The sequence below is a fragment of the Spermophilus citellus genome (assembly GCF_964194105.1).
Source record: "Spermophilus citellus genome assembly, chromosome: X".
NCBI lineage: Eukaryota > Metazoa > Chordata > Mammalia > Rodentia > Sciuridae > Spermophilus > Spermophilus citellus.
In genome coordinates this window covers 115,313,089-115,338,390 of record NC_138190.1, presented here as the reverse complement: position 1 = coordinate 115,338,390, position 25,302 = coordinate 115,313,089, and the positions used below count along the sequence as shown (strand labels likewise).

General features: G+C 33.0%; 1 protein-coding gene across 4 annotated transcripts in view; it reads left to right on the top strand.

Moving 5' to 3' along the window:
- KLHL13 (kelch like family member 13) overlaps positions 1-25,302 on the top strand; it is a 197,231-nt gene that overhangs the window by 152,592 nt on the left and 19,337 nt on the right. For all 4 annotated transcript variants that reach the window (XM_081277136.1, XM_081277133.1, XM_081277134.1 and 1 more), the window contains 2 exons: positions 17,939-18,071; positions 18,617-18,813. In XM_081277136.1, coding sequence (XP_081133262.1) covers positions 17,939-18,071; positions 18,617-18,813 — 330 coding nt within the window. The remainder of the gene's footprint in view (positions 1-17,938; positions 18,072-18,616; positions 18,814-25,302) is intronic.

Below are 25,302 nucleotides of genomic sequence, written 5' to 3'. Positions count from 1 at the left end.
TTACTTAGAAAACACAAATACCCATCAGGGAGGGAAGGATGTTTTTTTTTGTTGTTGTTTTTTTTGTACTGGGGATTGGAGCCATGTTACTCTACTGCTGAGCTCATCTCTAGCCATTTTTATTTATTTATTTTAATTTTAAGACAGGGTCTTTTTAGGGCCTTGCTAAGGCTCTAACTTGTGATCCTCCTGCTTCAGCTTCCTGAGTCATTGGGGTTATAGGCATGTGCCATTGCACCTGACAACGAAATCTTTTTTTGTGTGTGAAAAAAGGGAAAAAGAAACTTTATTGCTTTGCTAGCAAAGGAGAAACACAGGGAACTCCTGTCACAGAGGCTGTGATTCTGCCCATCAGGGGAACAGGGATCTTTTAAAGGTGATTCAAAGGCTACATTCCACAAGTTCTCTGTTGGAAGCTGTAATTCACTTGTTAATTTGGAAGATCTCCATATCTGAGATTTTCTGGTGCCATCCCCAAAGTCTAAATTACTTTTGTCCTGTGGTGGGTGAGTGCTCAAGGATAGATAACTATGTCTAGGATGGGGAAGAAAGGTAATTCTGTTTTCCCTGAGATTAGGGAGCAGGAGAGATAGAGGAGGAGGAAGAGAAGATGAAGAAACATGTCCTTTATAAAATAAGTTGCAATGGCAGAGCAGTAGGCTATATTTAGAGCATAAAGTGGACCAGTGCTATAATTTCTACATTGCATTTCTATGGAAAAATGGGCAGAAACATCTCCAAACTACTTCCTGCTGGGAGAGGGCAAAGTTGAGGGAGAGTCACGGAAGTCCTTGTTCTCTATCAGGTGGGGCATGGACAGTTAAGGGTATTTAGCATCAGGGAAGTCCAAAGGTCCATGGTGAAAGTTGGTGGGGTGACTGGACAAGGCATACATAGGGCAGGGATCATGCTAGGACAACAATAAACACAACAGAAAAACATTACTATTTTGTAAACAACTAGCATCAAAACAATTAGTATCTCAGCCAGCCTCTGAAAACCATGAGGATAGTAACTCATTAAAGCTTAAGATGGGGTCCAGCATGCCACTGGTTTGAACACAAACTCCAGCAATCTGCAGCTATTTAAGGCTTTAGAAACATTAGCCAAGTTGTTACGAGATATGGACAACATTTAGTTTTTGTTAATGACACAGATGTCCCCCTGAGCTGTAGTTAAGATATGTAATTTCACCTGGTTTTTATAAAATAGCTTTTTCATTAGCATTTACCTCTATGTTTAGTAGTGGGATCCCTTTAACTATTTTTTAGAGCTCTCTTGGTAAAGTTAGTTAGGGCTTGTGTGTGCCACACTGCAACTTTTAGACCAGTTTGAGGGATAAATATCAGGGCTAGATAATCATACCAGTGAAATATAGTTTGAGAGTTTATCTATGTAGCAAATTAAGCAAATTCATAAGTTTATGAGATCAGGTTCAAATTCACTCAGGAAAAACTTGTGACTCTAAAGTCCTTTGTTGTAACAATTACATGGGAGAAATCTTAATGGAGGAATGTATACTTTCTTGATTAAAAAATAATTCCCAGAATTCATTGTGTGTGTGTGCATGTGTGTGTGTGTGTGTGTGTGTTTGTGTACGTAAAGGACATCTTGCTACATATCACTTTCTTTTTTTTTATGGATTTATTTTCATGTGGTGCTGATGATTGAACCCAGTGCCTAACACGTGCTAGGCAAGCACTTTAACACTGAGCCACAACCCCAGTCCACATATTACATTCTTGAAGAATATATTTGGCAACATTGACTCTCTATTACATAGCATTCTAAGTAAATATGACAAGGTCCCTACATTAAATTTTTTAGTTTCTCATTCATAACCTGTTCTACTGACATCTTTGCCATAGTTCTAAAGATCATGTTTATTTGTTGTATAACTCCTATTAACAATAGTAGGTATAGGAGTTGGAATGAGGCCTGCTAGATGCAAACCCACTTAGAGATTTAAGAAGTAATAACTAACATGAAGATAGGGGATAGAAAACCAAAAGAACACAAACTCCAGCAATCTGCAGCTATTTAACGTAGTACTTCTGACCTTTGCAAACATTCACTGACTTCTGTGAGCATCACTGAATTAAAGGACATTATAATACTGGATATCGATAAATGTATTTTAACTATAATTAAATTATATGTCTTCTCTGTTTATCAGATAAGGAAAATATATCTTTCTAAATTCACCTTTAAATGAAATTTCCCCATGTGTATTTCATGCACATCCATATTTAAAAACCATTATAATAACAATTATAATAAACCATTATTATAAATATAATATATATTATAATGAGAGACAGTTTATACTTGCTGTGTTGCTTATACTTGTTGTGTTTAGTGCAGTTTCTCTGGGCTTCATTTTTTTAGCTCCAAAATGTGGCTATTGCCTAGGACATTTCTACAGTCCCTTCTAGTTCTGGTCTGAGAATCTATTGAAATCCTATTTTTCCAATATCCTAATTTCTTTTTTAATGGTGCAAAAGAGTTGTAAAGAATAGTGAGGGGTTGGGGTTGTGGCTTAGCAGTAGAGTGCTTGCCTAGCATGTGCAAGGCCCTGGGTTTGATCCTCAGCACCACATAAAAATAAAATAAAGATATTGTGTCCATCTACAACTAAAAAAAAAAAGAATAGTGAGTTTCATTGTGACATATTTGTACCTGCATATAGCATAATTGGAATAGTTGTTGGTTTTTAAGGTTACAGGAAAGGAGAATAAGGGGCCAAGCAGATAGGAAAAACATAAAAGGAAGAAGTGTTTTACTATACTAATGTGGTCTTGCTAAATAAAAATTTAAAAATAATAGAAAAATAACAAACAGCCTTAACTTACCACTATACTTATGTGATATGCATGATCATAATCATGTGTTCAAGCTAATTATTTTGGTCCTGCTAAATTTAAAAATTTAAACCAAATAATGACAGCTACTGTTCTACAGTGAATATTACAGCAGTTATTCTCAAATTTTAGTGTATCCCAGAATCACAAAGGATTTTTAAAAATACCCAGAACTGAGCCCAGGAATTTGCATTTCTAGCAAGTTCCTAGGTATTAAATAAGTTTCAGGAAAGCTATAGTCTTCTTTCAGTAGCCACAGGGGATTGGTTCCGGGGATCCCTGCAGATACGAAAATACATGAATACTCAGGTTCCTTACATAAAATGGTGCAGTATTTGCATATGGCCTAGGCGTATTCTGTTGAATAACTTAAATGATTTCCAAATTACTTATTAAGCCTAATATAATGTAAGTGGTATATAAATAGTTGTTATACTGTATTGTTTGAGAAAAAAGTTTGCTCAGTACAGAATCATTGTATGCTTAACCACATTTTTTTCATTTGAGGGTGGTTAAACTCATAGATGAGGAACCCACAGAGCACAGGGAGGATAGCCTGTACTCTTATTCTGCTGTTCTAAAAACATGGACCTATTTCACCAACAGAGATAGCCTCTTCTTCCCACCCCCTACACACACATAGACATACACACACACGCACACACACTCATATATATTACAAATTATTGTTAAAATGGATAAACATTGGAAATAGATCAAATATCCATCAATAGGGGAACGATTATATGCATTATGTTGCACCAAACTATGCAATATTATGTAGTCACTAAAAAGAGTGAAATAGGTATATAGGTATTAAATGGAAGAATATAAGACATTAAATGGAAAAAAAAGTAATGGGGAAAATGTGGTATATTTATCTATACAGTGGAATGTGATTCAGCTGTATTTTAAAAGTGTAGCATGATGCATGCTTCATGGATGAATCTTGTAAAGAGCATGCTAAGTAAAAGAGTCTAGTCACAAAAGTCCACAATTTCTGTTTCCATTTGTATGAAATAATCAGAATAGAGAAATCTATAGAAATACAAAATAGACTAGTGTGTGCTTAGGGTTAGGGAAACTGGAAGGATTTGTGTATAATAACTGAAGGGTACAGGACTTCTTTTTAAGATTATAAAAATATTCTTTTTGAGATTATGAAAATATTCTAAAGTTTACTGTGGAAATGGTTGCATGTATCTCTAAATTCACAAAACCATTGATTTAGAACATTTATGTGGGTGAATTGTGTTTTATATGAGTTATATGTCAATAAAACTAATTGAAAAAGTAATAGGGCAATGTATATTAAGTAATCCTGACTATTTGTAGAAAAATTAGACAATATGTATCTAATTTTAGACACACACACACACATATATATATATATATATATATGCGCACACACACACATACACACATACACGAATGTGAGCTTATAACAAAAGGTCTCCAAACATTTGGGAGAATAGTGAAAGATATTACTTTTTGCTGTGCACAACAGCACATTGTTTAATTTATTCACAATGGAAATATTTTTCTATATAATTTTAAAAATAGAATGGTTGACCAAAGTGTAGCTGGATCTTATAGCATTTGACTCTGCCACGGTTTCTCTCATTGGTCCAGGCTGGTGGTAAAAATGGTGATATTAAAATGACCTCAAAGTTTATATTACTTGAAAATGATCATTCTGCAACTGAATTTTTTTTGCTGTTATTTTCTGTAGTGTACAGAGCTAGTACTCTATATTTGCGGTTAGAAAACCTTGTATACTTTATTTTTATTTTAAAGTCTATTAAAATTAAGTTCTCACAAACTGAATTTTTTAAGGCCAAAAACTAACAGGGAACCTTTTTGTATTTAATCTTAGGTATGTGGTTTTCAAGGGAGTAAACCAGAGAAGTGTTTAACGTGTAAATGTTATCACCATTTTAAAATTAGCAATAACACAAACTACAGCTTGAAAAGGCTTTGAAAGTACTGTCAGAGGAACAGATCCATGGGGAGCAAGTGTTCTAAGAAGTCTTAGTTGATTACCCACTGCCTAACTGTAGTGAGCTCCACATGGGGTTCAGCCCAAACTGGAATTCTAATTGTCCCACTTACCAACTGGTTAGATGACTTGGAGAAGTCACATATCCTCTTTGGGCTAGCTTCTTTCTTTACAATCTGGGTGAGAGGTATGGAGATTAAATGTCGTAATTTCTGGAAAGGAAAGTTTGCCTGATAAATATCCAGTTATTTTTTGTTCTATCCAAGCTAAACAGAGAATGTGTTAGACAAAATGGAGCTGATCAAAAGTGATGTGTGAACCAAATTAGGTGTCTGTCTGGTTGGCGTGAATGCATCTTGTAGATTAGTCATCTTCATTAAATAGGCTTTAGCAAACTAGAGTGTCAAAGACAGTGCCTGGAAAGACATTTGATAACTAATAGGCTTGGATTCCTAGAACCCTGAACAAATCCCAAGAGAATCTGTGATGGAATTAGCAGTGCAAATTACTTTTACTGAAATAAAGAAGATTAACCAGGGTTAGCTAAAGTACTGATTGGTAAAATCAAGGATGCTCTCATTTCCCACACTCTTTGCTGCTAAATCTATGGTTACTTATCATTGGAAATCTTCCATTCTTTGAAGTCTCCCTATTGTCCCTAGATGACAATATCTATCTTTTACTACTTAACCCTATGGTAATTATTTGAGTCATACCCTCCCTTCCTAACACCTTCAGTTTTTAAAATAATACTGTTATTGAGATATGATTCACATATTATAAAATTAACCCACTTAAAGTATATAATACAATGATGTTTAGTATATTCACAGGATTGTGTAACTATCACCACAGTCAATTGTATAACATTATCATTACCTCAAGAAGGAACCTGTATTGCTGGGCACAGTGGCACATACCTGTTTTCCCAGTGACTCCAGAGGCTAAGGCAGGAGGATCACAGGCTCAAAGCCAGCCTCAGCAACTTAGTGAGGCCCTGTCTCTAAATAAAATATTAAAAAGGGTTGGGGGTGTTGCTCAGTGGTTAAGTGCCCTTGGGTTCAATCCCCAGTACCAAAAAAAAAAAAAAAAAAAAAAAAAAGAAAGAAAGAAACTTATATTTGTGTCTGTGGATATAACTCAGTGATAGAGTGCTTATCAAGAAAGTGCAAGCCTGTGGGTTCAATTCCATTACCAGAGGGTGGAGAAGGAGGAAGAATAAAAGAAAGAAATCCTTATCTATTATCAGTTACTCCCTATTTGTCCCCAGCCCCTTCCTTAATTGTAGGCAACTATTAATCCACTATCTCTATAGATCTACTTATTCTGAGCATTTCATATAATTGAAAGCATGTGCTATGTGTTCTTTTGTGACTGGTTTCTTTTACTTAGCATAATGTTTTCAAGGTTGGTCCATGTTGTAGCATGCAACATGCTTGCTTCCTTTCTGTGGCCAAGTAATATTCTACTGTATGGATGTACCATAATTTGTTCATCCATTGATGGACATTTGAATTTTCCCATAATTTAACCATGAATAATGCTGCTATGATCATTCATGTAGATACTTAGGAATAGAATTATTGGTTCCAGGTAATTCTTTGTTTAATCTTTTGAAGAAATGCCAGAGGGTTTTTCAAAATGGTTGTACCATTTTATATTTACACTGGCAGTATAGAAGTTTCCAATTTCTTCACAGGCTTACCAGTACTTATTGGCTTCTCTTTTTTATTGTACTCATACTTCTGGTTTTGATTTGCATTTTCCTGATTTGCTAATAATGTTGAATATTTTAAAATTTGTGCCTATGGTCATTTGGATGTGATCCTTAGAGAAATGTCTGGTCAGGTTCTTTGCTCATTTTTCATTTGGGTTATTTATAATTTTAGTGTTAGGTAGCAAGAATTCTTAAGGGATTTGTACTTATCTGGTCGGTAGTTTATAAGTATTTTCTTTGAGCATCTTCAGTTTTATGGTTCTTCATTGTTCTGCCATAACTACTTTTCCAATTTCCAATCCCTTTTCCATTCAACCATATAATCTTTCCTTTGGCAATACCTGAGCAGAGTTAAATAAAGGGTCAAGGTAAATACCTGGAATATTTCTTATTTTCACTATCCCCTAAACATATATTTTTTTTTCATTTATAAGTGTTCTTACACCTATTTCCTCTCCCTCAAATGTCCTTTCTTTATTGTATCTGTATGTTTAGCCCCAATTTAATCATAATGACTCAAGTTAAATGGCCTTTGTATAAAATGTTTATTTTTTGGCATTTTAAAATAAATTTTTATCTGATACATAAAAACATAAAAAATTACATATTTATGGGATACCATGTGATATTTCAGTACATTTATATATTGTATGATGTTTAAGTTAGGTTAGCTATATCTATATCCTCAAACTTTCATCATTTCTCTACGGTGAAAACATTCAAATTGCTTTCTTCTAGCTTTTTGAAGTATGCAGTACAATTATGGTTATATTCATCCTATTGTGTGATAGCTTAGCAAACATCTTGCTCCTAACTATAATGTAGTATCCATTGATCAACCTCTCCCCATGTGAAATGTTTCTTGACCAAAGCAGAGTTAGTGGCTTCTCCTGTATACAAACCATTTAGCACTTTTTGATATCACCTCTCAGTGAGGTCCTCAATATCTGGGTGCTAAATTGTTGTTTCTGTATGTCTTTTACCTAGGGTTGGGGTGCCTGTGATGCTTAATAAATGTTCATTTTTGATGTTATTAGTATCATAATTAAAAAGAGATAATATATTATGTACCTGGCACAGAAGAACCATTCAGTGCCTTTTAGTGCGCTTATGGATATTGGTTGTGGAATAAATGAATTCGGGTGGCAGCTTTTAAATTATTTTCATATGTACTTGCCTTGTTGAAAATTGAAAACAATGTGATGAGAGAAAGGACAATATTGTTTTTTTCTATTTTATAGATAAGGAAACTGAATCTCACAGAAGTTAGGAGGTTTTCCCAAATATACATAAACGGTAAATGACAAGTACTAGGACTTGACCCAGATATGCTGACTATAAATTTGCATTTATGTATCTTCTAATCTTTCTGTAAACTGCATTACCTTTTAAACATAATGTCTAAATATTGTTTATTAACTAAAAGTGTAAAAACACGTTAACAAAGGATAAAAGATAATCTGGCATGAACAATACAGGTTTCATTTTTGGTTGAAACAGAATTATGCAGATTATCTTCTTGCCTGTCTGTCCTTCTTCCCCTCCCCTGCCCAAAAGGAAGAAACAAAAATAGGATCAAACTATTAACTACCAGTTTGAAGCATTACTGTTAGGACAAGGAGACCATAATGAGGATACTGTGCTTCATCTGATGGCAATGTATATTAATTGCATAATACTTACATAGGGGAGAAGAAATCATTTCCTGATTATTGGCTATGCTTATTGAAACCTATAAAAGCTTGAAAATGCCTCCCTTCTCTGGCTAGCTAGGTTGCTAATTGGCATTTTCTCACTTTAAAGATTAGTGCCTATAAAACTGCTCTTCCCATGTTTTCTTCCATTTTATCTATTTAGTTTCCCACTCTAATTTTAGATCTAATGTCAATGTAAGATATAATTTTATAACCTTAAGTTATTATCTAGCTAATAGAATGTTAAATAAATAGATTATTCCAAAAACCTATATACACATAAGTAGTGTATTGCTTTCCACTGGATTAACTTCATGGAATGTTTTTCCTGGGGTAGGTGCTTCAGTTGCTGATCATGTTGTATTGATGAACTGTACCCTATTTCAAAACATCATGATTATAAGAGAAGCAGTTTAAAAACTATACTGTTAACATAAGAAATAGATGTGTAATGACTAGGAGAGATCCATTTTACAGAAGAATCATACAAATACTTTATATTATTGAGCTTTATATGAAAATGGTACTTTCCTTCATTTCTTCTCAACTCTTTAAGGGCAGCTAAAATATAGAGAAATGGATCTCTAGGTTTTCTTGGGAGTAGCTCTTGGGACACTCAAGTTAAGGTACAATAAGTTATTCATATAGTTCCAATTGAATGTGTATCTTTATTTTTATTTTTTATTATTAGTTGTTCAAAACATTACAAAGCTCTTGACATATCATATTTCATACATTTGATTCAAGCGGATTATGAACTCCCATTTTTACCCCATATACAGATTGCAAAATGAATTACAGTAGATGGGGTAGAGAGAGAAGATGGGAGGGGAGGGGAGGGGAGGGGAGAGGAGGGGGCATAGTAGAGGATAGGAAGGGCAGCAGAATACAACATACACTAGTATGGCAGTATGTAAAAAAGTGGATGTGTATCTTTAAATCTAAGTTGAAAGACTGTCTATGTTCCTTTTTAGGTCACTTTAGTGTGTTATTATCCTGCTGTCTCAATTGAGCATTTTTTTGGTTATTTAGCATGTGTTGATAGGACTAGTTCATATTAGCTCAAGAGTCAAAATACTGTAATACATAAATTCAATTTATGATTATTATGTATTAATTCAGTTTGTTATTAATTAATTTTGTATCTTAAAAACTTAATAAACTATTAGTTCTAGAATGTTTTTGGAGGTTCTATAAGATTTTCAACATAGACAGTCATTTCACCTGTAAAGAAAAATGGTTTTATTTCTTCCTTTCCAGTCTTTTTATTTCTTTTCTTGTGTTATTACACTCTGTAGAACCTCCAGAAAAATGCTGAATAAAATTCATGAGAATGTATGTTCTCGCTTTATTTTTGATATTATGGGGAAAAGCATTCAGTCTTTGGGTATAATGTTATTTGTGGGTTTGAGGAAGTTCCTTTTTAGTTTTAGTTAGCTGGGAGTCCCTACACCCAATCAGAAACAAATGTTGGATTTCATGTAATAGGTATTGAGATGATCTAATAATTTTTCTTTTTTAGTTTGTTAATATGGTCAGTTATATTGATTGATGTTTGAATGACAAAGCAATCTTGTAGTAAAGGCATAAACCCTCCTTGGTCATGATGGAATGCCCTTTAAAATACTGTTCAATTTGATTTGATAAAATCTTGTTGAGAATTTTTATATGTATGCTCCTGATGAATTTTGATCTTGGTTTTTCTTTAGTTGTCTTTGTCTGGTTTTGTTATTAATGCTAGCAGCTAATGAATCAATTCAGTAGTAGAGTAATTGACTAGTATGGGCCAGGCTCTGGGTACAATCCTAAAAAGAAAAAATAAAGATGACTCCAACCATATGGAATAAATTGGAATGTATCCCCTTCCCCTAATAATCTGGATGTGGTTATGAAGTATTGCTGTTCTTTTTTCTTTGTTGTTTGGTGTGTCACATCAGTGAAACCATCTGAGATTAGAGTTTTCTTTGGGGGAAGATTTTAAATTCAACTTTATACTAGTATGACTATTTGGGCTTTCTGTTTCTTCTAGAGAAAACTTTAGTAGCTGTGTCTTTTAAGGAATTTGTCCATTTCAATTGAGTTGTCAAATTTTTTAGCACACACTTGTTCAAATTTTCTGATCATCTTTTTAATATTTGTAGAATTAGTAGTAATATTAAATCTATCAGTCCTGGCATTTGTAGTTTGTACTTTCTGCCTTCTCCCCTTTGGTCAGTCTGGCTAGAAATTTTTATGTTCATGGATCTTAAAGAAATAGCTTTTGGTTTTATTGTGTTTTCTCTATTTTCCTGTTTTATATTTTATTGATTACTACCGTGATCTATTATGTCCACTCTCCTTTTTAACTTACAATTAATTTACTCTCTTAGTTCAGATTTCCTAAGGGGGAAATTGTGGTCTTTTATATGAGACTTTTTAAAAAATTTATAATATAGACATTTACTTGTATAAATTTAATCTTAAGTATAGCTTTAGCTGTTTCCCCCTTTCCCATCCCCCCTTTTGATACATTGTATTTTCACTTAGCTAAAAATGCTTTCTATTTTCCCTTTTAAATTCTTCATGGGTTATTTAGAATTATATAATTAAATTTCCAAATATTTGGGGACTTTCCAGAGACCTTTCTGTTTTTTATTTCTAATTTAATTAAAACTGGTCAGAAAACATACTTTGTATGACTTAAATACCTTAAAAATTTTAAAATTGCTTTATATTTTAAAAAGTCTAGTATTATAGCTCACAATATGATCTGTCATGGTAAAAGTCACATATGTGCCTGAAAATAATTTGCATTCCTTTATTTGGACTAGATGAAGTTGTTTGATATAGTTAAGTCTTACTCTATAAATTTTGACTAGATGAAGTTAGTTGATATAAGTCTTTTGTATCCTTACTAATTTCTGTCACTTTTTAAATTCAGTTTTTGAGAGAACAGAATTGAAGTCTACCACTGTGATTGTGAATCTGTTTATCTTGGTAGTTCTTTCAGGTTTTGCTTCATATATTTTGAAACTCTCGTATTACACATAAGCATTTAAGTATTTTATGTTCTCTTGGCAAAATGACAGTTATCATGAAATTACTTTATCCCTGTAAATAATCTTTGCTCTGAAATCTATTTTGTATGTTACTACAGTCATACTATCTGTGTTTTAGTTAGTGTTTACTTGGTATATGTGTTACCATACCTTTACTTTTTATTTTGTAAATTGAAACAGAGCAAAACAAAGTGATTTTTATTTGCATATAATTTTGAGTTTTAGCAAATATACAGTTTAATTTAGTCACTACAATTATGATGCAGAACTATTACATGATCCCAATTTATTCTTTGTTATTACCCTTTGATTGTTACCTCCCTTAAACCTTGGAAATTACCTGTTTTCTGTCATTATATTTTTGTTGTTTTGAAAATATTTTCTAAATCATCATACAGTCTGTAAACATCTGAGAATAGCTTCTGTTACATAGTCTAGGCCTTGAGATCCATTCACTTTGTCATGTGTATTAGTAGACTGTTTCCTTTTATGACTGAGCAGTGTTTTGTATTATAGAACTTCATAGGGTTTCTTTTTGATATTCTTCCACTTCAACTACCACCCATCTCCCTGGTACTTTCCACTTACCTATACTCTTTTTGATCTTTCTACCTGAAACTGGAGTGTATTTCCCCTGTTATGCCATGTACTTAGCACAACTACATCCATGTTCTAGGTCTAAGGACACGGAGAAAGTAGAAACATTAGGTAGTCACCACAAAGAGGCCATCACGGCTCCTATGACCAGAGAAGGTTTTTCTCATTCAGAGTTTTAGGCATCTGCTACCTTCACTTTCAACACTATCAATGTTCCCACCACCACTGCTTTGGAATTGCCTGGGAATTGGGAATATGTTACCAGGTGTCCCTTTCAGGTTGCAAGATGCTCTAAGTTCAGGCCTGGTGTCCTGGAGGGGTGGGGGTGGGGAGTAGGTATGGGGTAGGGACTCACCATTAGTACAGTATACCTTTGCATTTTGATTTTCTTTCCCAATTCACCTACTATTAACATTTTTTCATTTACATTTTTAAAAAATATTTTTTAGTTATACATGGACAGAATATCTTTGTTTATTTATTTTTGTGTGGTGCTGAGGATCGAACCCAGTGCCTCACATGTGTGAGGCAAGCACTCTGCCACTGAGCCACAACCCAGCCCCTTTTTCATTTAATCTTAAGGCTTGAGAGGTGATGCCAGAGAAGCATTTATTTTAGAGCCAACTTTTCCCTAGTACTAAGGCAAAATTCTTTTGTGAACTCTAAGGCCCTAGCATTATGAGCTTTCCATTCCTATGGTTTAAATAGGAACTCTTCCCACCCCTTTGTGAGTCTTAGAGATTGTTCCATATGCTCTTTTGGGTGGTTCTTTCCCCAAAAATTCTCTTATTATTCACCTGCATCCTTGAGAGGGGCTATTTTCAGCTGTCTAACGCCCTCTCTCTGTGCAGAATTCTCTTATATTTTGCCCCACAGATTTAGCTGTGTTGATCTCCTCAGACTCTCAATCTTGGGAGAAAGCAGGGTTTTACTTGAGTTCCTACTCCCTGTATCTCTATCTGGAATCTCTAGGTAGTAAATTGTAACAATTATAGGGCTCACCTTATTTGTTTCTCTTTTTTCATGGATACCTCTCCTTTGATCATTTTAAACTACTCTTTTCATACATTTTTTTTTCTAGTTTTAAGGTGTTTCAGAGGTAACTAAAACCAATCTCTGTCTCTCCGTCTTCACTGGACACAGAAATTTATAGGCTATAATTAAGTGCTAAATTATGAAACCCAGACTGAAGGCACCTAATTATTTTAAAGGAGATTTGTTTGGAGATCACTTTACAAAGGAGGTCAAATTTGATCTAGCATTTGAAGGAAGGAAGACATTCCATGTGAAAAATAATGGCATAAATGAAAGCTCTGGAAAGGAGTAAGCCTGCATTTTTACCAGTGAGACAATATGGAGAACTGGATAAGATGAGTTATAGTACATAGGAAAATAATAAAAATAACATTTAATAATAAAGTTGGGCCAAATAAGAGAAGTCATTGAAAACCAGGAGTTGTGATATAATACAGTGATAGAGAACCATTAGAAATATTCTAAACTCTGAGCAGTGTTATATAATGAGAGCAGAGTTTAATATTTATATCAACTTTTATGTTCAACCTGTGTATTCCTTTTACATAAGTATATCTGTTCTCCTTCTTTCCTATGAATAAAATGAAGAGTGACTTCATAAAAAACATGGCTGGTATTGTTTTGATCAGATACATCACATTTATTTTAGCACTGAAGTAAAATCATTTCATAACCTTCTTTTCTTTAGTTTTTATTCTTTATTCATAAAACACACTTTTCATCAGTAACTTTTATTGCTTTTTTCAGTATATATTTCCTGTTTTCTCTACTTCGTTTTTGAAATTACAGTCATCAAAACTAGTAAGTTCTTTTTAATGCAGAAGTTAGTGGAAAGATTTGCTTGTTAGATTGTTTTTAAAATATATTTTTAGTTGTAGGTGAACACGATACCTTAATTTTATTTATTTATTTTTACGTGGTGCTGAGGATTGAACTCAGTGCCTCACATGTGCTAGGCAAGTGCTTTTCCACTGAACTACAACTTCAGCCCCTATTAGATTGTTTTTTCCACACCTTACAGTATCACTGTAGCTTTTCCATAATGGAATTATATTCATGTAAAAGCTATTTACATCCAATCAACCTTTTAAGGAAACTATATCTTGTCTGTTTTCCATATTATAATTCTAAAATGCCAACTCATTATCTTCTGATTAAATATGGTTATTATAAAGTTTATCAAACTCATTTAATATATTTTAGTCTTTCAGGGTAGTAGATATATATCTCCCTCTATTTAATAGCATTAAAAGTTTTGATACATTGGGTAAATTTAAGCCAGAGGAGGAAAAACACATTTTAATACCCTTTTTTTCCCTCTCAAAAGGATATGAGGATAAAAAGAAGATATGGGGAGATTGGTAGAATATAGAAAGGGAAATATTAAAGACACTAAGGACAGATAAATCCCTCTTAAAATCAAGGTCCAGAAGAAGTAGAAAAATACAAAACTAAGAAAAGTGTTGAATTTAAATCAACATAAGCAGTTTTTAAGGACAGTCTAGAAAGCCAATTGGAAATTGAGCAATTTACATAAAGCAGAGTTGTTTAGGTACATATAGTTGACTAGCATATGGAGATAGATAACATAATTTATAGAAATCTTTTGAGAAGAGTGAGTACAAATTTGATGGAAGAAAATGATTTTGCAATGAAAGGATTTATTTTGAGTATGCAAGCTATCTTCATGACTCCTTCTAGAGTTAAATGGAGGAAAAAATAATGAGAGTGAGAGTAAAAAATAAATATACCGAAAAACAGGTGGACAGTGTGAAAAAGAATGACCTCCTCTTTTAATGTGTGTACTCCACTAGAAGCTTACAGTTTAAAAGTTATTTAGAGAAATAACTATCTTCTGCTATCTAACAGTGTGTATTATGGAAGGAACTTCTCTTTAAGCAGATCTGGGATATTCAGAAAATGGCATACAAACAAGATACCAAGAGTGTGTTAGAAAACAATCTGAATTGACAGATCTCATTTTGATAACGATAGTAATAATCTGAAATAAAATTGGCAAATACAAAATTGGATGGTGAAATTATTCATTTATGCATAAGAAAATAAAGGTTGTGAAATGTGTAGAAAGCAAACTACTTTACATGCAGTGAAAATAAGTGCAAAACCTCACAAAAGCATACAATTTGCCAAAGGTAGATAAATTAAGCTTAGAATAGGAAACACTTAAAATGTGATGAAAATTTTTGAGGCATGTCAGTTTCTTTTCTTCTGGGACAGCAGATTATACTGAGAAAGGGTAGAACATTTTTTTATAATAGTGTAAAAGGATACAAATGACCAAACTTGTGAAGAGGTTAAAGGCTTTTGATGTCTTAGCTGATCTAAGTTATCCAGATTTTGAGGATTGTGTCTCCATGTACAATTTTAATGTAATGTGGCAAAATAAGAAATGATACAGTTAATGATACAAGAAGAATTAGCCATACCTTTTTTTTTTCAAAGAAAAGAGAAGAAATAATAAATAGTAGGAATGGAGCCTTTCATGTTACTCAATTCTAAATGTTATATATTTGTAGGAATATTTAAAAGGCAGGAGAGCTAGCAAATGAGCCAAGAAGGTTTTTTGGTTTTGTTTTAATGGTAGGAAACAACCAACTGGGTATAATCATTGCTTTTGAATAAATGGGGCTTGAATTTTCTCAAAGATTACATTTGCTTTAGAAGAGATTAAAAATTATTTGATGACTGAAAATAAGGGAAGAAGACACACAGTACTTAGTCTCATCTTACTGATATCTTGACATCTCCTTTTTGCTAGTACCCAGGGTATATTTCTCCCAAGAAAAATCAAATCTTTTAACTTAACATGAGCTATCAAAATGTTAAAAATACATATGTTTTCTAGCAAACAACTCCATTTCTGAGAATATCTCCAACAAATATACTTTCAGAAGTGTGTGTGTGTGTGTGTGTGTGTGTGTGTGTGTATTGCAGCATTGCTTACAATTTCAAAAGTTAAGACACAGTACAAGTGTTCAGTCAGAGTAATTTATGAGTAATTTATGGTGTGTCCCCATTATAGAATACTTTGCATCCTCTAAAAAGAAGATTCCAGAGAGGTAGAAGTTTGCCCATATTATCTGCTCAAGTGAATTTTAAAATGCACAGCCATGTATATGGTCTCCCACTTGAGCTTTGCTTTTAATTTTAAACTTATATATTTTTTTGTATTTTGTCTTTTAAAAGCATATATTTAAAAATTTAAACTGAAATTTATTTGAGGGAATTAAAAAAAATCTGCACCCTCTGGAGTCAACCTTTTCTCCCTAAACTCTGGGTGGGTTTCTTTTCTCTCACACTTTTCCTTTACCATCTACACAAATAAGCACCTTGAGCATAGTTCACTTTCTTATTGAGAGAGGTATCACAAATAAATTTCTACTTCCTAGTTAACTTGTCGACAAAGTTCAAGTTCTACCCAGTACCAAGTGATGGCTTCTGGATAAAAGTTGGTTTGTTTGTTGAATTCAAAGATGCTAGTCCCTAAACTCTTCCAGCTGAGGGACTTCTTAGTTGCTTAACTGTCATCCTCCCACTGCAGTGTACTCATTCAATACTTCCTGATGCTCATGCATTTGGAAGGTGATTCTTGTAAACTCATTACACTTTAGATTTCATATATGAATCTTAAAAGAGTTACTTTTTACCTTCATGAGAATATTCCCCCCAATTGATGTTTCTTTTCCAAGATGAGCTATTGTTCTCTTCCTTCTCCTTTTCTGAATAACAGGGTAATAGATAAAGTAGGGGTTGAATCAATATTTTAAAAAATGTGTTCTTAGTATGTTATGCCTTTTCCTTCTTAAATCTGTGACTCATAACTTTATTTAAAGAAAATTTTACTTGTGGTCATTAAAATATGAAGTTGATTCATTAATCTTTTATATTGGTTCTTGATGTTGTATTATATTATTGTATCTCTATCTTCCCAATTTATTAATAATGAAATATTTCTATATTTGAATCTACATACTCAATCCTGACAAAATCTTCATACTTTTGGCCTCATTATTAAATTGTATGTTGCCTCTTTCTGATGCATTTTGCCAGCCTGCTATAATCTCTTTAACCTTGTTATTTTTAATTGACAAAAGTGTATATATTCACTGTGTACCACATGATGTTGTAAAATATGTATACATTGTAGAATCATACTTTTATGATCTTAAAAGTGTTTCATTCTCCCCAAAGGGGCAAAGGAACAATTGCCTATTTGCTATTGGTTGGGATCGTAAGTGGTATAGGTGAAAGATTCTTCTTATTATCAGAACCCTGTCTCTCTTCCAAACTATGGGTGCTATCATGTTAATTCTCTGCTAAACCTTTAAGCATTTGGGGACAATTAAGAATTATGTTGCGGCTTCCTGGCCTCCTTTTACCAAAGATAATTAAATTTCAAATTGAAAGATAATTGTCAAGCAGCAGCAATGTACCAAGTATTGGAATTTTTATAGCAAAGTCCTTAGTTCTCAAAGAGAGAGAACTATCTGATTGGTAGAAAGTACTCCTATCTTGCATTTAATGCAGATAGTCTCTCCTTTTTCTCTCAAAAAACAAACCCCCAAATCTTTCATTAAAGTCCTATAATAGGGCTATTAATATATTATTATGGAAAGGAGTGTTGTCCAGTCTAATACTCTTACTCTTTGGACAGGAAAACAGAAGACTACATGATTTATTTTTCCAAAACAAGGTAGAATCTCATGTTTGTGTAAATAATTGAATTTATGTACTTTCGCTATTTGTTCTTAATCTAAATAGCCCTAAAATTTTATCTTTTTCATACAGTGGAATAATATATACATTTCTACATATCAAGAAAGCTGTTTGATTTTTTTCTTCTTCTCTGGAGTAATTATTCTTTTGGCTCTATTTTCGAAATACGTTGTTCCACATGAATATATAAATAGAATTTTAGCCTGGAGCTTTCTAACCCTAACCATTCATTAGTGGCTCAAGTTATATTCTTGTTACAGGGCTTTGACCAGCTTCGACTTGAAGGATTGCTTTGTGATGTGACCCTGATGCCAGGTGATACAGATGATGCTTTCCCTGTACATAGAGTCATGATGGCATCTGCTAGTGACTACTTCAAGGCTATGTTCACAGGTAGCTTGCCTTTTTAAACTCTGCATCCACATTAAACAATATGGAAAATTGTGTTTAAGTCTTTTTATTTCTAATTGGAAATTCAGTTATTTATTCAGTTATTACTTTCAAAGGGAATAATCATCACCAGTATGTGTGATCGTGAGTGGTGCTATACAGCTGTGCATGAAAGTACAGCATGTATGATTTGGGTGATGCACTTTTTCATACATCCATCTTTGTTTCACAGCTTTTCCTTTTCATATCTGAATGGGTCTTTAGAGGCTCTGTGTCTGACTAATATAATCTTTGATCCATCAAAAGATAGGAAGTGATAGGAGAACATTTTAGAAGTACTTGCATCATATATTACCTCCATTAGTATAGAGATGAGCTTCTTTAAGCACTCTCTTTTAATTGTAAAATGTGCAAAAGCCTGATTCTGGTATGAATGCTTATACAGAAAAGACTTTTCCTTGATTGTATTGCATCTAATTAGCAGCAGAAGTGAGTTTGACCTTAATTATCCACCTTCATTTAATTGAATGTCTTTTTTTATATTTAAGGTGGAATGAAAGAACAAGATTTAATGTGCATCAAGCTTCATGGTGTGAGCAAAGTTGGTCTAAGGAAAATTATTGATTTCATTTATACTGCAAAGCTTTCTCTTAATATGGACAACCTTCAAGACACACTGGAAGCTGCCAGCTTTCTACAAATTCTGCCAGTTTTGGACTTCTGTAAAGTGTTTCTCATATCTGGGGTAAGATATTTTCAGACTTTTTTTGGTAGATTCCAGTTGTAGCCTGTTTAGAGTGTAGATATGTGCAATTTGCCAATAGAATGGTGTCACATAGTATGTGGTCTAGAAACAAGATTAGATTAAAACAACTACATTTTTACTAAACAGTATCATTTAACAAAACTTTCAGTGTAATCAAATGACATGGAATACTAAGTGTTCAATAAAGATATATACCTTAGCCTGTTTGATAATGTTACATACCTTAATTTGGTTCTATTCATCTCAATGATTTTGCACAATAGTCTTTAATGGAATCCTATGGAAATGTAATCTGAGCTGCTAGAAGTCTGTTAAAATATTTTTGGCAATTTTTTCCCTTATTTTAGTATAGGAGTTAAGATCTAGACCTAAATTTATGTCCAGACTGTAAAGATACAAGTCTTGGTCTCTTAGGAACATATTAACTACTGAATAGTGTTTAGCCTTTTTAATGACCAATCGGTGGAGTACTTAGCAGTCACCCAGTTTCTCAAGATAGTGTTTTATTTTAGTTGAAATCCTTAAATTTGATTTTGTGAAACTAAATGCCTGGGCTATGCAGAAATATTGCCAAGGTTCCAGAACACCTACAGCTAGCTTTTATGATTAAGAATTATAGCAGTAGTAATTTTTTATATATTTTCTGAATTATTTATTTATGGATAGCATGCTTTTTATAATTGGTTTTAACTAATATAAATTTTAATATTGGTAAATGATTGCCATTTGGCTTTTAAAAACTCAACACTTTTGAACATGCAATCTTCTTTAAAACACTAAGTTTCAAGAGAGCATGTGCTTAATTATTTTATTAATCAGAAAGTCCTTCTCCATCAATTGATGAAGGGATATAGTGGTATATACAGACACATTGTAATATTATTCAGCCTTTAAAAAGAATGAAATTCTATCATGGATGAGCCTGGAGGACATTGTGTTAGGTGAAATAAGCTAAGCACAGAAAGACTAGTAACATCTGTTTTCACTCATGTGGAAGCTAGAAAAGTTCACCTCATACAAGAGTAGAATAAGCAGAATGAGATCCTAACTAGAATAAGATATATTCCATGCTTATATAATTATATCAAAATGGATTCTTCTGTCATGTATAATTAAAAATATACAATAAAAAAGAGTAGAATAGATTTTGCTAGAGGTCCATAAGGATAGGGGTGTGGGAGGTGTGATATAGGGAGAGGTTGGTTAATGGGTACAAAAATAAGGTCAGATAAGAAGAATAAGTTTAGTGGTCTATTATACAATAGGGTGACTATAATTAGCCATATATTTTAGATTTCAAAACTGCTATGAGAAAATTGTGAATACTCTCACCACAAAGAAATGATAAATGCTTGAGATGATGTATTGTAACTAAATTATCCTGATTTGATCCTTATATAATGTGTGTGTGTGTGTGTGTGTGTGTGTGTGTGTGTGTATATATATATATATATATATATATATATATAGAGAGAGAGAGAGAGAGAGAGAGAGAGAGAGAGAGCACTCACATTTTACCCCATACATTTGTACAACTATCATGTAATGTATCAATTAAAAATAAATGTATTTAAATGTTGGAAAAATTTAAAGACAAGGTACTTATAAAGTCAAACCAATAGCTAATTTAACTACATTCTTGAAAATATATTTTTTTGTATATTTGTTCCCATTTTAGAGTACTCAGAATGCTGTCTCATAATTACCTATAAAATTTTAAACTTATGGCTATTTTTTTTAAAGAAAGAGTGAGAGAGAGTGAGAAAGAGGGAGAGAGAGAGAGAACTTTAATATTTATTTTTCAGTATTTGGCGGACACAGCATCTTTGTCTGTGTGTGGTGCTGAGGATTGAACCCGGGCTGCACGCATGCCAGGCGAGTGCGCTACCACTTGAGCCACATCCCCAGCCCTAAACTGATGGCTATTTTAAGGGTTTTATGGCAACATATTATATTGTAGATGTGTATCATCTTGACTTCCAAGTGGAGTTTGTTAGTCTCCTATGCTATTACTTACAACCATTACTGGGTTTGTGTGCAAAATTTCATTTTAACTTGCTTATTTTACTTCTTTTCGATAGCTGAATCATATGGTGGTTCCATTCAAATTCTTTTGAGGAATCTCTATATGCTTTCCCAAGTGGTTATATTAATTTTCAGTTGACAAATGAGATAAATAAAATGTTATATCACACATACACAAACACACACACACATAATGGAATTTATTCAGTCATAAAGAAGAATGAAATTATGGCATTTGCTGGTAACTGCATAGAACTAGAAAATATCATGCTAAGTGAAATAAACCAGATTCAGAAAATAAAAGGTAAAATTTTAATCTCATATGTAGAAGCTAGATAGAGGGGAAAGGGGAATTATAAAAGGGATCTCATGAAAATAGAAGGGAGACCAATAGATAGAGGAAGAGGATCAAGAAGGAGGGAGAAGGGAGGCATAAGGAAGAACTGGGGAATGAAATCTACAACATTATGCTATGTCCATATATATTCGAATATACTCTAATGAGTCCCATGTGCATATATATAATTATAATGCACTAAAAATAATAATAAAAGGGTGATCAACAGAGTAGAGCAAGCAGATCAGGGGCAGGGATGAAGGGAGGGAAAAGGAAGGTAATAGGGAATGAGATTGAACAAATTATGTTTATGTATGAATATAGCATAATTAATCATACTACTCTGTATAATTAAACATACCAATAAAATGTTATAAAAATTAAAACAAACACCATGATGAGTTAATTTACAGCCAGAAGAATTTATTTTAATTCTATCATACAAAGTCAATTCCCTTAAAAGCAATAACTAGCTTGTCTCTTGTTTTGTGTCACCTGACATCTATAACAACTTCAAGTTACATTCAACTTTTATTGAATGTATTTTTTTTAAATGTCTAAATTGCAATACTTAATTTGGAAGTAATATCTAAAAGTTCATGCTTATATACTAATTAACATTGTTTTACACTGGTCTTAGGAATACTTGGTTATCCTGAGTCAAACTAGGGGCAGTGCCATGATTTTTTGGAAATAATCATTAACAAGAGTACAGAAGCTTAATACTTAACAACTTCAGATATTGGTTGTGATCATTCCCCTTACCTGAAAGAAGAAGACAAAACTGGATAATATGCTATAGATATTATGCATATGTGAAATATATGTCTTATTTATATATATATATATATATATTACATATACCATTACAAAAACAAACTTTCAGTAGTGCAATTAAATTAGCCATTGGCTGAATTTATAAGTGCTCTCTGTGTATATGTATATAATTTGCACAATTAATGTATTATTGTCAAAATAATAGAAAAGAATTTTGGTATAGAAAACTTTTAAAAGCAGTTTTATTTAAAGATGAGAACACAGTAATCCTGTAAGATTGACAAATTTCTAATAATTAGAGGTTCCTTAACCTATTTCATTTTTGTGAACACTTAATATTTATTATTTTAGGGATTATATTCTTGATTCCTAGTATCCCCTGCAGACATCCTAAAACCCATTTCTAATGGAGAAGAGGCTTTTGCCTAGCAAAGCTTGCTTGTGGTGTAGTTTATCCCTGCCTCCTTTAGTTTTAGGACTTTCTTGTCTGTGAACATTTTAGGAGACACCTCTTTACTTAGCATCATTATAAATTGTCTATCCTTCATCATATTTGCCAAAGATATGACCGTATGCTATTATACTGGGAATCTTCTCTCTTAGAATCTATGATAACTTTTTAGAAACTTTAGTAGATTATTAGTTTTAGGAACATGTGAAATTCAACTTTTACTTTATGTATATATTTTTTTTTCATATATTTATATTTTTTTATATATTGTGTTTCTTAGTTAGGCATATGTTCAACTTTGCTCTATTTATTTCCCATTTCTTTCTTAGCAATCAAGTTTCCATAGGAAAAACAGTAGCCTTGGGTGTGTATTCTACTTAGGAGAACTGAATGTTTCAAGAGACTGTAAATATTATACAAGGAAGTTTTTTTTTTAAGTTCTCCCATGAGCTAAGTTATTATGGATAATTTAAAAATATAATGGTCTTATATTTTTAAAATTGTATACTGAAATCAGATGTTTTGGAGGAAAAATACTTTATGTTTTTAATGATGTAGTGAGTTTATAGCTCACATAACCAAAACACTACTTGGATTTGAACTTTTAGAAGGAAAAATTTCTTTTTAATACATTTCTATTCTATATCATTCTTTATCATTTGTGTGAATGAAGAAGAGCAGGGTACATAAAATGTAAATTGACAATGCAGAAAGCATTTTATATGATGGTTTTAAATATGATGATAAAGTTACTCTTAACTTCAGGATAGAAATATCAGTTATCTGGGGTTGGGGTTATAGCTCAGAGGTAGAGCGCTTGCCTGGTACATGTGAGGCATGGGGTTTGATCCTCAGCACCACATAAAAATAAACAAACAAAGGTGTTATGTCCATGTACAATGAAAAATATTAATAAAGTAAAAGAGAAATGCCACTTATTGATAACAAAGCATCAGACTCAATAGAGGAACCAGCCCCCTGTCTAACTTTGTCATCTATTGCAGTAATAATGTTTCTCTTAGGGTGGTAATTAGTATTATAGTTTATAGAATCTGGCATTTTGTTCTCGCTGTGTTATTTTCTTGATAGTTTTGGAAAAGAGGACTAGGAATTGAATAGAAAAGGATGACAACTAAGGGTATAAAGCAGAGTATGTAAAAATTTCTGCAAAACTAAAAACACTTATATACAATGGAAAAAAGTGAAAATGACTTTCTTTAGTCGTATAACTTTATTTTTTTTCATGTATATTATGATTTTATTTTTTTATTTTTTTAAGTTTTTTATTGGTTGTTCACAACATTACAAAGCTCTTGACATATCATATTTCATACATTAGATTGAAGTGGATTATGAACTCCCAATTTTACCCCAAATGCAGATTGCAGAATCACGTCGGTTACACATCCACAATTTTACATAATGCCCTATTAGCAATTGTTGTATTCTGCTACCTTTCCTATCCCCTACTATCCCCCCTCCCCTTCCCTCACATCTTCTCTCTCTACCCCATCTACTGTAATTCATTTCTCTCCTTGTTTATTTTCCCATTCCCCTTACAACCTCTTATATGTAATTTTGTATAGCAATGAGGGTCTCCCTTCATTTCCATGCAATTTCCCTTTTCTCTCCCTTTCCCTCCCATCTCAATCAACAAATGGGCCAAGGACCTGAACAGACACCTCTCAGAGGAGGATATACAATCAATCAACAAGTACATGAAAAAATGCTCACCATCTCTAGCAGTCAGAGAAATGCAAATCAAAACCACCCTAAGATACCATCTCACTCCAGTAAGATTGGCAGCCACTATGAAGTCAAACAACAACAAGTGCTGGCGAGGATGCCAAGAAAAGGGTACACTTGTACATTGCTGGTGGGACTGCAAATTGGTGCGGCCAATTTGGAAAGCAGTATGGAGATTCCTGGGAAAGCTGGGAATGGAACCACCATTTGACCCAGCTATTGCCCTTCTCGGACTATTCCCTGAAAACCTTAAAAGAGCATGCTACAGGGATACTGCCACATCGATGTTCATAGCAGCACAATTCACAATAGCTAGACTGTGGAACCAACCCAGATGCCCTTCAATAGATGAATGGATAAAAAAAATGTGGCATCTATACACAATGGAGTAATATGCAGCACTAAAAAATGACAAAATCATGGAATTTGCAGGGAAATGGATGGCACTAGAGCAGATTATGCTTAGTGAAGCTAGCCAATCCCTAAAAAACAAATACCAAATGTCTTCTTTGATATAATGAGAACAACTATGAACAGAGCAGGGAGGAAGAGCAGGAAGAAAAGATTAACATTAAACAGAGTCATATAACTTTAAAAATTATATTTGTTTTTATCCTTATGACATTGTATAACTACAACATGCTAAATATTTTCCAGTCATTCCCTGATTTACAAAAAGGCTGGAGTTAAGGTTTTTACTTGTCATTTGTGTGGAATTTGGAAATTTTAGCATCTTCTATTTTCATCCTTACTATTTTGGAGGATAGCAGGCTAGCTCACAAAATAAACTCAATTTAATATTTTAACATTAGTTTGCTGATATAGGATTTTGTAATTGAACTAGATATATTACAATTTGAATATACAGAATAAACAAACTGGAATGAAGTTGACAAAGAAACCATTTTCCTTTTATATAAACACATTTAATCAGACAATACAGATTCCTTAGTGCTTTAGACTTGGTGATGTTCTTTATTTAAAATATTTTTAAGATGGGCATAGTGGCTCATGACTGAAATTCCAGCAATTTGGGAGGCTAAGGCAGAAGAATGGTACTTTCCAGGCCAGCCTTGGCAACTTGGTGAGATTCTTTCTCGAAATAAAAAATAAAAAAGACTGGGGATGTAAC